The sequence below is a fragment of the Herpailurus yagouaroundi genome, unplaced genomic scaffold (assembly GCF_014898765.1).
Source record: "Herpailurus yagouaroundi ecotype Mexico unplaced genomic scaffold, PumYag 180, whole genome shotgun sequence".
Classification (NCBI taxonomy): Eukaryota; Metazoa; Chordata; class Mammalia; order Carnivora; family Felidae; genus Herpailurus; species Herpailurus yagouaroundi.
The window spans coordinates 22,679,707-22,693,602 of record NW_024412411.1 but is presented as its reverse complement, the minus strand read 5'-3'; the positions used below and the strand labels follow the sequence as shown (position 1 = coordinate 22,693,602).

The following is a 13,896-nucleotide window of genomic DNA, read 5'->3' as shown; positions in this document are numbered from 1 at the left end:
TTTTTTGAGTTTGGGAATATTTCATTGGTAGATCCAGGAGATCTTAAGACCCAGGGCATCTTAATTTGAGCCCCCTCTGCCACAATTAGGGAAAATACCTCCAGATTACAGACCAAATGAAAAAAAATGGGCTAGAGTCGGTATTTTCGGTAAATTACGAATATTCAGTAAGTATACACACAATGAGTATTGATGAATGGAGTGATCGTAACGTGGATGGGAGGTTGAGGTCAAGGGGTCTGCACTGCTCAGGCTGTATGTGAGGCCATGCGCCTCGCTGCCCTTCAAAGCCAGGTTACAGTGAAACCTTCCGCCACTAGAAAGCACTCAGCAGATGTCGGACAGGATGGCATGGAGAAACCAGAGAGTATTCAGGACAGTACCTTGCGTGGAGAATATTAAGGTACAAACATTTGTATGTGTGAGTCTAAATGTAAAATGTATCCTGATACTGGGTCACAGTAGGAAAAAACGTTGAAAACTCTAGACGACAAAACACAGACCACTAGGTGCAAGAGGCAGAAAATCAGGTTTTCGCTCCCTCCAAGGAAGCTGTTAGAATAATGCTTACCACAAAGCAATAGAAACCAGATTTTCTCAGGTGGTGGGACCCCCACACCTATATCACCCCTCTGGCGATGATCTAACACAGGCTGAGTGACGATGCATTATAGAAGGAGGGCCCTGGGTCTTACTCCTGTGTGGACACTAAGATCTGCTGACTCTCCAAAAGGGAATGAGATCGGACCTGAGCTTCTGTTACAAGAGAGAATGGCGAACATCAAAACCTTAACATCCAGACTGCAGACGCCATCCAGCCTCTCTAGGAGAAGGAGTTGCTCTGTGTTGATATATTACACAGACAGAGCACGCATCCAGTCCCTGAAGTTGTTTAGGTTTTCTACTGTAGGATTAATTTCCAAAACATCCTTTTCTAATTGAGGTGATAAAACAACTCAGACATCAGCAATCAGGCCTCATTGATGGAAGCCCCTAAGTGGAGTCCCATGGGGATTGAGTACCTGGTGATAGGAGCTGAGCTGTGTTTTATCACACCTCCTACCAGAGCAGGCTAAAATCCAATGCAAAGAACAGAGAGTCCCCAGGCACTGCTCCCACACCTAGAGCTGCCAGATAAAACACGTGACACCAGTCGGATTTGAACCTCAGGAAAGCAGCAGAATTTGTCCAGTATAGTATGTCTCAAATATTGCAGAGGACACGCATATACTTTTAAAATCGTATTCTGTTTACCTAAAATTAAATGTTAAGTGGAGATCCTGTATTCTTGTTTGCTAATTCTGACAAATCCCTACCTACCCTGGGTTATGTCTCTGTATCTGCCTTAGAGGATTCTTCAGTCTCTCATTTGGTAAACAGTGCAGATGTCGGCACCAAGGAGGTGATGGTGGTAAAAAGCAATAATGATGCGAAGAATCACAAAAGGAGTGAAATTCACATGAACCTGGTGTTAGCTGAGCCCCGCAGAGCCAAACCTAAGAGCCTTTTGAGAGCGGGACAGACTCCATGAGGCATCAGGACGCACGCACATTTGCGGAAGGAGTGGATGGGGTTCCACTCCTACTCTGTAGAGTGTCCACGCTAAACCTCAGGCTGGGATGAGGGAGAAGATTCAGCGTCGTTCATCCGCTGTTACCCAGCACTCTGGAACGCGATCCCTACAGGAGGAGCGGACTGTGGCTGGCTCGTTATTCTAAGGCAGATGTGACGCTGTTCATGCCCGGTACCATTGCTCTAGCAGATCCTGCTGTGAAGAACGGATCTCTTCCAGGAAGCCTGGTTGGCCTCCCCTCAACCCCCATGACTGAGTCAGATTCCTCTTCCCCCGGGGTCCCATGCTCTCCTTGTGTACTTCCCTTTTCCTACTTACCGTGATAATAATAATTACAACCCCACACAGAGTGCCGACTATGTGCTAAGTACTTTGCATACACTGTCTTATTTAATCCCTCCCAATTAGCCTATGAAGCCGGTGTTTTGCACTCCCATGTCACAGATGAGTAAACCGAGGCCTAGAGAATGTAGATAACCTGCTCAAGCTCCCCAGTCAGTAAGTACCCATGGGCTTGGAGGAGTCAGAACTCCACGCTGTGAATTTTCTGTTGATTGGGCTTTCTCCCCCACTTAGACCATCACTTCTTTGAGGGAAGGGCTGTGTCATTTCCCCCTCGTGTCCCCAGGCGTAGCCTGCAGTGTGTAGCAAGCTGTAGGCAGTATTATAAACCAGGGAAGCCCGTATGTTTACAGTCAGATAGACCGAGGTGCAAATCACAGTCCTGCCATGGATCTGCCACTGAGAATCAGAAGTCTGGGATCTTATAGCTTACTCTGGGATTGAAGGCGGTGGGTAAGAACCTTAGCAGTAAACAACAGAGCCGGACTCAAGCTCTGATTTCTACCACTCACCAGCTGTGATCTGGCAAGTTATTGAACTTGTCGAAGCTTCCGTTCCTATCTGTTAAAGAAGGGAAATAATAGTACCTGCCTCTCAGGATTGTTTTAAGATGGCTGACATAAATGTCTCAGCAAGATACCTAATACGTGGAAAGCACTCAACAGACATCAGCTCCCTTTAATATAGTGCAGTTTTAAAAAATGTTTACTTATTTTGAGGGAGAAGAGAGAGAGTGTGCAGGCATGAGTGCACATGCAAGTGGGGGAAGGGCAAAGAGAGAATCCCAAGCAGGCTGCACTGTATCCACACAGAGCCCCATGCGGGACTCGATCTCATGAACCGTGAGATCAGGGCCTGATCATGAGTCGATGCCTAACTGACTGAGTCACTGAGTCAGGAGCCCCTATTATAGTGCATTTAAAGCTGCCATTTGAACCAGAGTAAATAAATTTTGGTTAACCCCTAGCATAAGTATTGCACGTTTTAATTTTTTCTTTTCAACGTTTATTTATTTTTGGGACAGAGAGAGACAGAGCATGAACGGGGGAGGGGCAGAGAGAGAGGGAGACACAGAATCAGAAACAGGCTCCAGGCTCTGAGCCATCAGCCCAGAGCCTGACGCGGGGCTCGAACTCACGGACCGCGAGATCGTGACCTGGCTGAAGTCGGACGCTTAACCGACTGCGCCACCCAGGCGCCCCATGGGGGAGACTTATTTTTAAAGAATTCATCAAAGGAGAGTTTAGTCTTTTTAGTATGTACACAACACTAGAAGACTTCCCAGAAAAAGAAAGAAATATCCACGAGAAGGTCACACTGGGAGTGTGGAATCCGGGCTACCATGTTCCGTTGTGTGGGCTGTTCACTGCACAAGGGTGCCAGGCTGAGGGAGTGAATGAGGCAGAGGTGGAGGGCTGAAATCCAGCTTGCACTCTGCCCACTAAATTGGGAATACTGGCTCTGCTCTTCATGTACTTGGAGGGGTTAGTTTTTTTCTAATTTGCTCAAAGGCACTGTTTGAGCTTGTGGTGGCTTTAACTTCATACTTTTGTGGTTGATTGTTTTCCCTTTTATCTTCTTTCACTGTCACTAGATGAGCAGAATAAGAGAGGAGAAACAGAATGGAGTTCAGAAGGAAGAGATACCTGAAAGTGATGAGGGAGATGGGGGTACGGCAGAAGCAGCAAAAAAGAGCAACACTTATTAAATGCTGGTCATTTGTCAGGCACTGCCCTAAGTGTTTTAGATGTGCTAACTCATTTGATCTCGTTATATTCCTATACGACCAGGAGAACCACTGGAGTGAAGGAAGCAGGTGGTCACATGAGGTTAACCCACACAAGGGTCCCACAGGACCAAAAAATCACCTGGAATACCCCTTAGTCCATAGCAAATGTTTGGAATCTGGAATCCCTCTTTTTTTTTTTTTTTTAATTTTTTTTTTTCAACGTTTATTTATTTTTGGGACAGAGAGAGACAGAGCACGAACAGGGGAGGGGCAGAGAGAGAGGGAGACACAGAATTGGAAACAGGCTCCAGGCTCCGAGCCATCAGCCCAGAGCCCGACGCGGGGCTTGAACTCCCAGACTGCGAGATCGTGACCTGGCTGAAGTCGGACGCTTAACCGACTGCGCCACCCAGGCGCCCCTGGAATCCCTCTTTTGAGAGTGGGGGGAAAATGGCTCTTAGAGCCAAAAGGGAAATATTTTTTTGCTAAGGAGATAGTCTCAAGTTCTCTGGCTGGACAACCACAAAAGCTACAATAATGGACTTTTCTTTTTGCTCAAGAGCCAACGAATAGTGTGAGAGACAGAAACACAAATGCCCTGGCAGGTTACAAATCTCAGCAGGAGACTTTCATCATTCAGCTCCCCTCCAACCCCAGACTTTCTGTAGCGTTCATTTCAGACCAGGTTCTGCACCCACAGGTCCTTTCCTCTTCTCCTCAAAACCCGAAGTTTCCATCAAGTGTTTACCGTTAAACAGGGACCTGAAAGCAGCTATCGCGTCCACGGTTCCCAAACCTCTGAGTTTGAAAATAAATCTCGCTACCAGGTGGTCAGTGATCTTGCCAACTCTGGATTTGGGGGTACAGAGGTCACAGAGAGAGACAAATTAAGCAGAGATAAATACACATGCATATTTGACATGAAACTAACCGCACATGTGTGCCATGACGAACGTCCATAACTAGCAAGCCTTTAAGGAGTGTGTTTCCGCAGGCAGCAGCTACGGACAGCAACATCGCCCCTGAACATCTGTTTCCCCCATTTTGCCAAAGAGCACTCTTTCTTTTTTTTTTTAATCCTCTTTTATAATTTGACCTGTTCCATTCTCTGGCAGAGGGCCCTATGAAGGCAAGCACTGCTTTTTCTGCCCATATTCCAACTTAAGATGGGAAAAGGAAGGAGGGAACAAGAGAAGGAAGGGGGAAGAGACAGACATAGGGAAACGGGTAGAGATGAGGCTGGGGAGAGAGAGAGACAGAGAGTGAGAAGGGAGAAAGGAGGAAGGGGGCAGGAGGAACACAGAGAGAAAGAGAGCACACAAGGGACACCAAATGATTTTAATGTGCCTGAGCCCTGAGCAAACCTGATTTGAGAAAAACACAAACAAAAAGAACATACTCCAGAACGATCACCCAGTAGGAACGTGACCCAGAAATCATAACCACAGGATTCCTGAACAGACCAAGCTGGTTATTTACACTCTCTAGACTCCAGGAGCACTTAACAATTGATGAAATATCATTGCTTATAAGTAGTCAGGTTGTGTTTAATATTCAGGAATAAGTGAACACAGGCCTATATAGTTCTAGTAAAACATCTTGCTGGCAAGGAAAATGCCTTTTCCATATTCTTGTGGTGTGTGTGTGTGTGTGTGTGTGTGTGCGCGCGCGCGCGTGTTCTATCCCCTTATTCTAGATCTCCTTCCTCGCCCTTTCTTCTGTTTGGCCAAGGTAGATAACCATTTATCCCCCAGAATTTATTGTCATTTGCCCTTTCCTGCTCCCTCTCTCTCCGAACTAGAACACCCTGAGGTAAAGCTTCATCTCCCTGGCAAAGCACAGTATCGTTTCGCAAACGAACATCAGGAACGTGGTGATGAATTTTCTACTTGAGCCTGAGTCCACCTGCCTTTAGTTCCATTTTCAGATTCCTCTCCAAGCTCCTACTGTCCTGCTCCAAATCCTGCGGCTGCAAAGGTCTAATTTCCTCTCGAAATAGCGTGAGCACCATCGGGAAACCATAAGAGGTTTCCTGTCCCAGGGACGCTAGGCTGTAATACAGAGCAGGAAGAGCAGGAAGCGAATGAAGGAAGCTAGGAGGCGTTTTTCTGGTTGTTGCTTCAGATCCTATTATGGAAAATTCCTTTGGAGCATACTGATCGTTATTTGTTGGTCTCAAACAAACATATACATATATGTTTGTTTATATATATAGTCTATGTATTATGTATATGTATACGTGTGTGTGTGTGTATGGTATGTATATGGTTAAGAGCACCTACCATTCATGCATTTATTCAACAAATATGCATGCAACAGCCATATACTGTATTGCCAAGCCCTGTGCTGGTGACTTTTACATAATTTATTGTATTACACCCGCAACCAAATTCCCCTGGGAGGACGGCAACTTGTGTAGTCTCCTCCCCAGGAAACTGACATTGGCTCTGGAGCCAAAGATGATCTTTTCAGTCTAAGGTTTGCCTCTAACTAGCTGTGTGATTTGGGGAAGATAATTTAACCAGTGAGAGCCTCTGTTTCCTCCTCCATAATGTGAACATAATTCCTTCTGCTCGTGGAGTTGTTCTGAGGAGGAAATGAGCTGATATCCCCAACCAGATCAATCATGGAAGACACTGAGTTGCCCAGATTTAGGGCACTACACTGCTGACGAATCTTCCGTGGCCGTTGTCTGGGAGCCAGGAGGCCTGACCACACCCTGCGGCAGGGTGAGGTTTCCTGTGAAGGGAATTGAATTTCCCGATGTCAGTCATCCTGAGAAAGCTAAAACAGGGTGAGCACTCCCTCTCTCTCAGCAGCTATGTTTGGGGTTTAGGTAGGAGGAAGGCCGGACTGGATAGGATTCCAAGGGTCAGAGATCTTGGCTGGATCCCAGGCTGGGGTGAATCGCCCTGGCTGTTTTGGAGGCCAGCCAGAGTGGGCCAGGTAGCCAATCTGATGCCAGCCCCTCGATGGGTCTGGGTTTGTACAGTAATGAGAAGGACCCAGGCCCACTTGGAGGCTAAAACGGCATAGAGAAGCGTGGTGCCCCCCCCCCCCCCCCCCCCCCCCCGGGCAACAGAGGGTAGGATGCTGGGAAACCAACCAGGCTTGCAGCAAGTGAATGCCAAGCCTCCAGGTTCTGGTATGAGCAGGAGACAAGGGCAGCAGCAGCCATGGCCAGCGTCGTGTGGCCACCGGTTTCCGAGGACACAGAGCAGACATCATGGTGTCCACTGGCCTCAGTGAGGTGTATCTGAATTCTAGATCCCCTGGCAAAGGGCTAGAGCCACCAGAACGGACTCGGGCTGCAAATAAGCACTCCTGAGAATTCCTGGACATAAACTGAGGGTAGCTTTAGAGAAAGACTTAATCTGCGTATAATATGGACAGTCAAATCCTCAGAAGTCTTTATATTTGAGGGTATCAATGTGGGTGAATGATTCAGACTCCAAGCTGGGAAGCTGGGTAGACAGTTTGTGTATGTAAAGCACCCATCACAGTAGGTGAATAATCAGCCCAACATCTTTCTTGGTTGTCACCCCCGTATAACGGGAAGGAAGAAACTTTGGATGCAGGAGACATTTGACTTGGAACAGATTTGCTCCCAACTTTCGAGTCTTGCCGTATCCTCCTCACATAGGGTGGGGGAGGGGAGATGAGTGGCAGTGTTATTTGGTTCATATGCCAAAAATGAAATCTTTCAGAAGGTTCTGACCACGCTCGAAGGTGTCAGAGCAATTGCCTAGGGACGTGAAAACAGTAAACATTTAAGGACGGCTGCTACATTTCAGCGTCAGTCCTACAACGCATTTACTTCCCACCCCCATGGTCGGAGCACGTCCTATTAGCATCCCCATCGTGTCAGCCGGGGTGCGAGCAGGAAATGGATGGTGTGCCCAGATGGTGCCAGAAGAGAGTCTGATGAAGGCACCGCTGATTCAAGTGTGCCGAGCAGGGTTAAGGGAAAACTGGTGAGGAAGCCCCCTAGAGGTAAAGTGGGGAACTGCTGCCACCCTGGGTCAGAAGAGAGGACTCCAGAATCCAGCATGATGTGATGCTACAAGAGAGGGGGACTCTGGAGGAGCTGTGGCCTGGACCAGCACAGCCTGCCAGGAAGGGAATAAGTGCCCTGGCTCTTTTTCTTTCCACCCGCCCCTATCCTGCCGAATCCAACTGGATATATTCCAGACGATATATTCCGAAAGGTACGTTTTCCAGGGCACACAGCAGAGTGGCAAAGATGGTATTGGGTCTGGCAGAGCATCAGAAAATAGATGACACAGGATTTTGGAGACTAGGAAATGAAGCTATAGATTAAGTAATTTGCTCAAGGTCAGGAAGAAAGTAAAATTTAAACCCACACAGTACGACTCAAAGTACATGTTCTTAACCACTAACGCATGCTTCCTATAATTCATTTAAAAGATTACTAATTATCCAGCACCTCTTTCTGTCTGCCCCCTACCCAATCATTCTGCTGTTGATGGACTCCACCTTACGCCCACCCAAATTTCCCAGCCTCCTTAGAGCGAGGTATGGCCATGGGACTAAAGCTCAGGCCAAAGGAACGTAGGTGAAATGATGTGTGCAGCTTTCAGGCTGTGCCCTCCGTTTCCTTTCTGTCTTCCCGATGGGCCGGAATGTGGATGTGATGGTGGGGCCTGAAGCAGCCACCCTGAACTGCGTGGGAGCAATATTTCAAGATGTCGGAGCACAGAGAAGCCACCATAACAGTACCTGCCTATGTTCTAAGTGAAAAAGAAACTAACTTGTTTCTTATTTAAGTCACTGTCCTTTTAGCTTTTGTTATAACAGCCAAACCAGGATCCTAAATAATACAAAGACCCGGCACCTACATGGCCAGGATATGGCTCAGCCATCGTGGCTGAAGCAATATGACTGGCAGAGACTGCTGATGATCCCAGTGTATGTGTTCTCTCCTTCTTGGAATATTACTAGACTCCACTGCCTAGCCTCCTTCCTTCTAGGTGAGGCTACGGGCCCAGTTCTCACCTTGGGAATATGAAAAGTGAGTATGTTACCTCCAGGTTGAGACAAGTCAACATGACTGTAACACAAACAAGAAACACTGACTTTATCATGTGAAGCCACTGACATGTGTGTGTGTTTGTTACAGCAGTTAGCCCATCCTGACTAATTTTATACTGAACAAGCTGCTGTACTCTGACAGACAGAAATACTATATTATCCAGAGCTGTGAACTCATCTCCTATTTTAGGAAGGAAAGGGGGGAGGCCGGTAAACATTTAAGTTATCATTTTAAAGACGTTACACAAATGTCATCATTTTTTCTAATAGAGCCCATACATCCTGCTTGAATGAGGAGAATAATTGCACAAGGAAAACTCCTTCTCATGGTATATCAGCCCTCAGCAGCATGGCTCCCAAGAATGGTATTTTCTTTTTTTATACATAATTTTTTTTAATTTACTTATTTTGAGAGAGAGAGAGAGAGAGAGAGAGAATCCCAAGCAGGCCCTGTGCTTTCAGCCCAGAGCCCAATGTGGGCCTCGATCCCATGAACTGTGAGATCATAACCTGAGCCAAAATCAAGAGTCGGTCACTTAACCGACTAAGCTACCCAGGTACCCTCCAAGAATGCCATCTTCAAGGGCACTCCTTTAGGGACTCAGAGGAAAGTGCGCAGGGTCTGAGCACAGACAGCAACAACTGAGCTCAATGAGGCACGCCAGAGGGTCAAGCAATCCCAAAGGGCAGCACATCAGGAAAAGTGAAGGGAATGTGGGACCTGTCTGCTTTTGGGTGGTAGGAGGGGACTTCCCCCCACTCTTTATAATGTCCAAATTTCCTAAAATAAACAGGTGTTACCTTTATACTAAAAAATGTTTTTAAAACTTCAATTTTTAAGAAAGGTAGAAAATAAACTGGATAAGCCTAACGAATGAACAAAGGAGAGAGATCTAGGCACAGGTCAAAGGATTCGGTCCCCAAGGCATGGTGATAACAAGCAGAGGATCCAATCTTAGAGATAGGTATCTGAAAAGACACAGTATCCCAGGGTCCGCCATCACTCACTCGTTCAACAAACATTTACTGATGCCAGGCTCTGTGCTGGCTGCTAGATTTACAGAGAATGAGGTGGCCACCATCTGAGCCAGTAACTCACAACCTGGCTACACACTGGAATCACTGGAAATGTGATTTTTAAAAAGCACACTGCCGCCTGGGGCCACATTCTAGAAATTCTGATGTCCTTGGTCAGGGTGAAGGCTTGGTTTCAGGACTTTCGTTTTTATTTTTTTAAGTTCTTAAAATTTATTTTGAGAGAGAGAGAGAGAGAGAGAGAGCATGGGCAGGGGAGGGGCAGAGAGACGGAGAGAGAGAATACCAAGCGGGACCCCTATGCAGGGCTCAAACACACAAACCGTGAGATCACGACCCGAGCAGAAATCAAGAGTTGGACGCTTAACCATCTGAGTCACCCAGGCACCCCGGTTTCAGGACTTTTAACAGCAACCCTGATTCTGACGTGCAGGGTTGAGAACCACTAGGACGACAGGACACTTAGGTTTAGTGTTGAACGAAGGGTAGGAGCCAGCCAGGAAGAAAAGGAGGAAAGGAGGGAGGGAGGGCACGTAGGCACGGGGAACAGGGCTGAATTTAGAGGACTGCCACATGGCTCAAATACAACTACAAAGTTATAGTGGGTGGGGGTGATGCAGATCATGGAGGTCTTCCCATGCCTAACCAAACATCCATCCTCCAAGTAGTAGGGAGTCAGTAAAAGTTACTAGACAGGGGCAGACATGGTCACCTCTGGGTTTAGAGAGCTATCACTTCTGCCTAGGGATGGGACTATAGAAAGGCTATGAAGAGGTGTGGGCTTTGCCTCCTTAGGAAATGGAACCACGGGGGCGCCTGGGTGGCTGAGTCGGTTAAGTGTCCAACTCTGGGTTCCGGCTCAGGTCATGATCTCAAGGTTCATGAGTTTGAGCCCCACATCAGGCTCACTGTACTGACAGTGCAGAGCCTGCTTGGGTTTCTCTCTCTCCCTCTCTCTTTCTGCCCCTCCCCTGCTCATTCTCTCTCTCTCTCTCTCTCAAAATAAATAAACTTTTTAAAAATCCTAAAAAGAAAGAAAGAAAGAAAGAAGAAAATGGCACCACCAGAGAGAGAGGGCTTATTTCTGGATTCTCCATCACAGGCAGCCTTCAATACAGCATTCGTCTAGAGATAAGACTCTTATTTCTACTGTCTTTTCAAAACCTCCTTTTTTTGTAACTTAATTTCATTACATGATCTTGCTGCAACACTGAGGATAAAATGCTAAGGGCCAGTGCAGTGCACTTGGAGACTCAGATGAAAATTTGGAGGTGAAACAGACTACCAATCGTGCCACAAGAAAGCAATGGGGCTGTCACCAAAGATCTCAGATGGAAAACCATTCCATGTGCTACTGCAGGGACAAATCACTAAATAACTCAATTGACCGGATCAGCATCCCTGACCATCTGTTTTTGGAGACTGGGTAAGTTGCAGAGACATTTCTAGAAATAAAAATGGTATCGGTTAATAGGTGGGACAATTGACAAGAGCCATTCCATCCTTCACGCACAGGAAATAAGTACCTTTCAAATGAATAACAGTAACAGCGAGCACTCCCTGAAGACCTGAGTATACAACTCAGGTACTAGGGCTTTCCATACACCATCTACGACATCCATGCAAGGTCTCCAGTTGGGCCAAGGAGATAACCAAGGCTCCGAGCGGTTCAGCCACCTTCCCAAAGTCACAAGTAAATGCAATGATAGAATTCAAACGAAGTTTTTATGACTTCCCTCTACCTCTTCTTCAGGTCCCTCATCTGCAGGCCAGGGGTTGAATCTGTGCTCATCTGTGTTCCAGAAAGAATGGCTTCTTGACAAGCTCATCAACTGCCGTAAGAGGCATTTTTCCCACTGTGTGTCTAACAAAAGCACCAAAAACTATCATGACTCTTTCCAAGGGAGAAATGCCAGCTTCGTCTTTGATCTGAGCAGCAAGGAAGCAACGCAGTCCCATCCAGTGAGCTGCTCTGACAGGGAGAGAATAACCCTTTGGAGACACCATGCACGCAAACAGCATGGCCCATGAATATCAATAATAAACACCCATAGCTGTGTACTTCCTTTGGCTCAAGGCTCCTCGCAGCATCTCAGGATACTGGAGCTGGATGACACCTTAGGGGTCACCTGCCACAACCCCAGCTTTCCAAAGATGAGAAAACAGGCTAGTTAACATATTTATCAAGAACCCTGGTCTCAGGCTCTCAGACTTGTGTTTTCTATTCTCAGTCACCCTGCAATCTCAGAGCCCAGGAGGAAACCCCATGGCTCCTATATCTCCTCATGAGAAATTGCGCTTTTCCCCCAGGGAAGCTGAAGAGAAATAAGGTTGCTTCCTTATCCTCTACCGCTAATTTGAAGGGCTCCCCCTACGTATCAGTGCCTCAGCACCGAGGGCAGTCCAGTCTGTTGCTGCCGGAAGTAGATATGGAGACGAAAGAGGGTCAAACACCCGGGCCCTTTCTGGTGCCTAAATCATTCCGTGACTGCAAACAATTTAGTAGGTATACAGGCGGTTTCTCAGAGCAAGGAATGCTCAGCCCATATAGAATGCTTATGCTGATCTATAATTTAAGAGAACCAAATAGCTTCTGTCACACTGTGGAGTGCCAGGGCTGGTGTCATTAATACACAATTACACACGAGCAGAGCCCTTCACCACATATCCGCCCTCTTAATAAATCACTTCATGCAAACCTGTGGTGTAGATGTCATTTTCATTCCATAAAAGGATTCACTATAGTGAGCCTTTAAAAGCTAGTTTTGTTTATGCATTTAATCTGCGATTCCATTTACAGAGATAATGATGGCCTCGCAACTTGTCAGACACACACCTTCTGAATAAAACAAGGCACTCTCCCCTGTCTCGGAATGCCATCCTCCATGCAGACCTATTTTGGGTGCATGAGAGTCATCGCTGAGGTGGAGTTTTATTTCAGGTGGAGTGGGATTTGGTAAGGACCAAAAGAAAGAAAAGGGAACCCATCGCTGAGCCACCAAAGTGAGACTGGGTGGCAGGAATATTGAGAGGGATCCTGACAATGCAAATTTCCTTCTCTCCGCACAAGGAAGTCTGTCTGTGACAGGAGGGTCGCAGTTCACCCACCACAAGTCTACACTTACAGGTTCAGGCACAGGAGGACGAAATGCCCCCGGTTCCCAGACACCTACAGGGAGGGACACAGCTCCCAGGTGGTGACTAGACCGCCCTTGGGGGCGCTCAACTCAATTCAGTAATGGACTACCCTCACGAGGTCCTAATCGGGCAAGGTCCTTGGTTGGGCAGAGACAGCCACCAATGTGTCCTTACAGGTAGGATGAGTCCAGCTGCTTCCAGAGGCCCCAGGTCGGGAAGTTTGCTGAGCCTCGCTCCTCGCCACCGCCCCCCCCCATGCCACATCTGACACTTCCCCTGTCACCCCCAAGCACCCCTGGGGGGTGCCACCTGACCCTATCCCTCCTCCCCTCCAGCTGATTCAGTCCTGGCACCCCCAGACTCTCCGTTCTTGGGCGGAATTCTGAGAAGAGGCAAAGGGCTAGACTTACCTAACTCCTCCGGGCTGTAGGGCTCGGGAGAGGCTTCCACAAACTCACTGTCTGGAGTAAGAGGGAAAAAAAAAAGACAAAACAGAAAACAAAAACAGAATCGCAATCACTGAGGGCAAATCGATCAAGCATCTGCTACCGCGCAGGTACCCTAGAAAAGCGCGGGTTTCCCTCTCGCAGAGATCGGAGCCCGTAAACCCGGGGGCCAGGCGGGGTTCGGTACACCGGATCCAAAGGGGGTAAGAAATTGCCAAAGAAACTTGCCGGGCCAATTCGTACCCGGGACCGCGCGCCTCCCAGGCTCGGGCAGGTGCGCGCCAACTTTCCGCGGGTGCGACCCCGCGGATCCCCGGGCCCGGCGCGCGGGGCCGCGACCTCATCCTGTCGCCCTCAGCCCGAGAGGCGCATTGCTGCGTCCCCCGGGCTCACGTCGACGCCCCGGCGCCGAGAAGCCCCAAAGTTTCGCGGCGGGTACCGGAGGCCCGCGGGCGCGCGGCGGCGGTGGCGGCGGCGAGCTCCCCGCGCCCACCAGGCCGGGCGCCCCGCGCGCATCCCCGCCGCCCGTTGCTAGGCGACCGTGGCCGTCACGCTCGGCAGCGGCGCGCGCGCTGCCTCCC

General features: G+C 48.2%; 1 protein-coding gene across 11 annotated transcripts in view; it reads right to left on the bottom strand.

Moving 5' to 3' along the window:
* The window catches only part of AMOTL1 (angiomotin like 1), a 159,393-nt gene that overhangs the window by 113,381 nt on the left and 32,116 nt on the right, over window positions 1-13,896 (bottom strand). For 6 of the 11 annotated variants that reach the window (XM_040489654.1, XM_040489656.1, XM_040489651.1 and 3 more), the window contains one exon: window positions 13,280-13,330. The exons of 2 other annotated variants lie outside the window; for them this stretch is intronic. In XM_040489654.1, the coding sequence (XP_040345588.1) occupies window positions 13,280-13,330 (51 nt within the window). Of the gene's footprint in view, window positions 1-13,279; window positions 13,331-13,543; window positions 13,619-13,896 lie in introns of those variants that run through there. 3 more of the 11 variants (XM_040489658.1, XM_040489657.1, XM_040489666.1) reach the window with 2 other exon arrangements.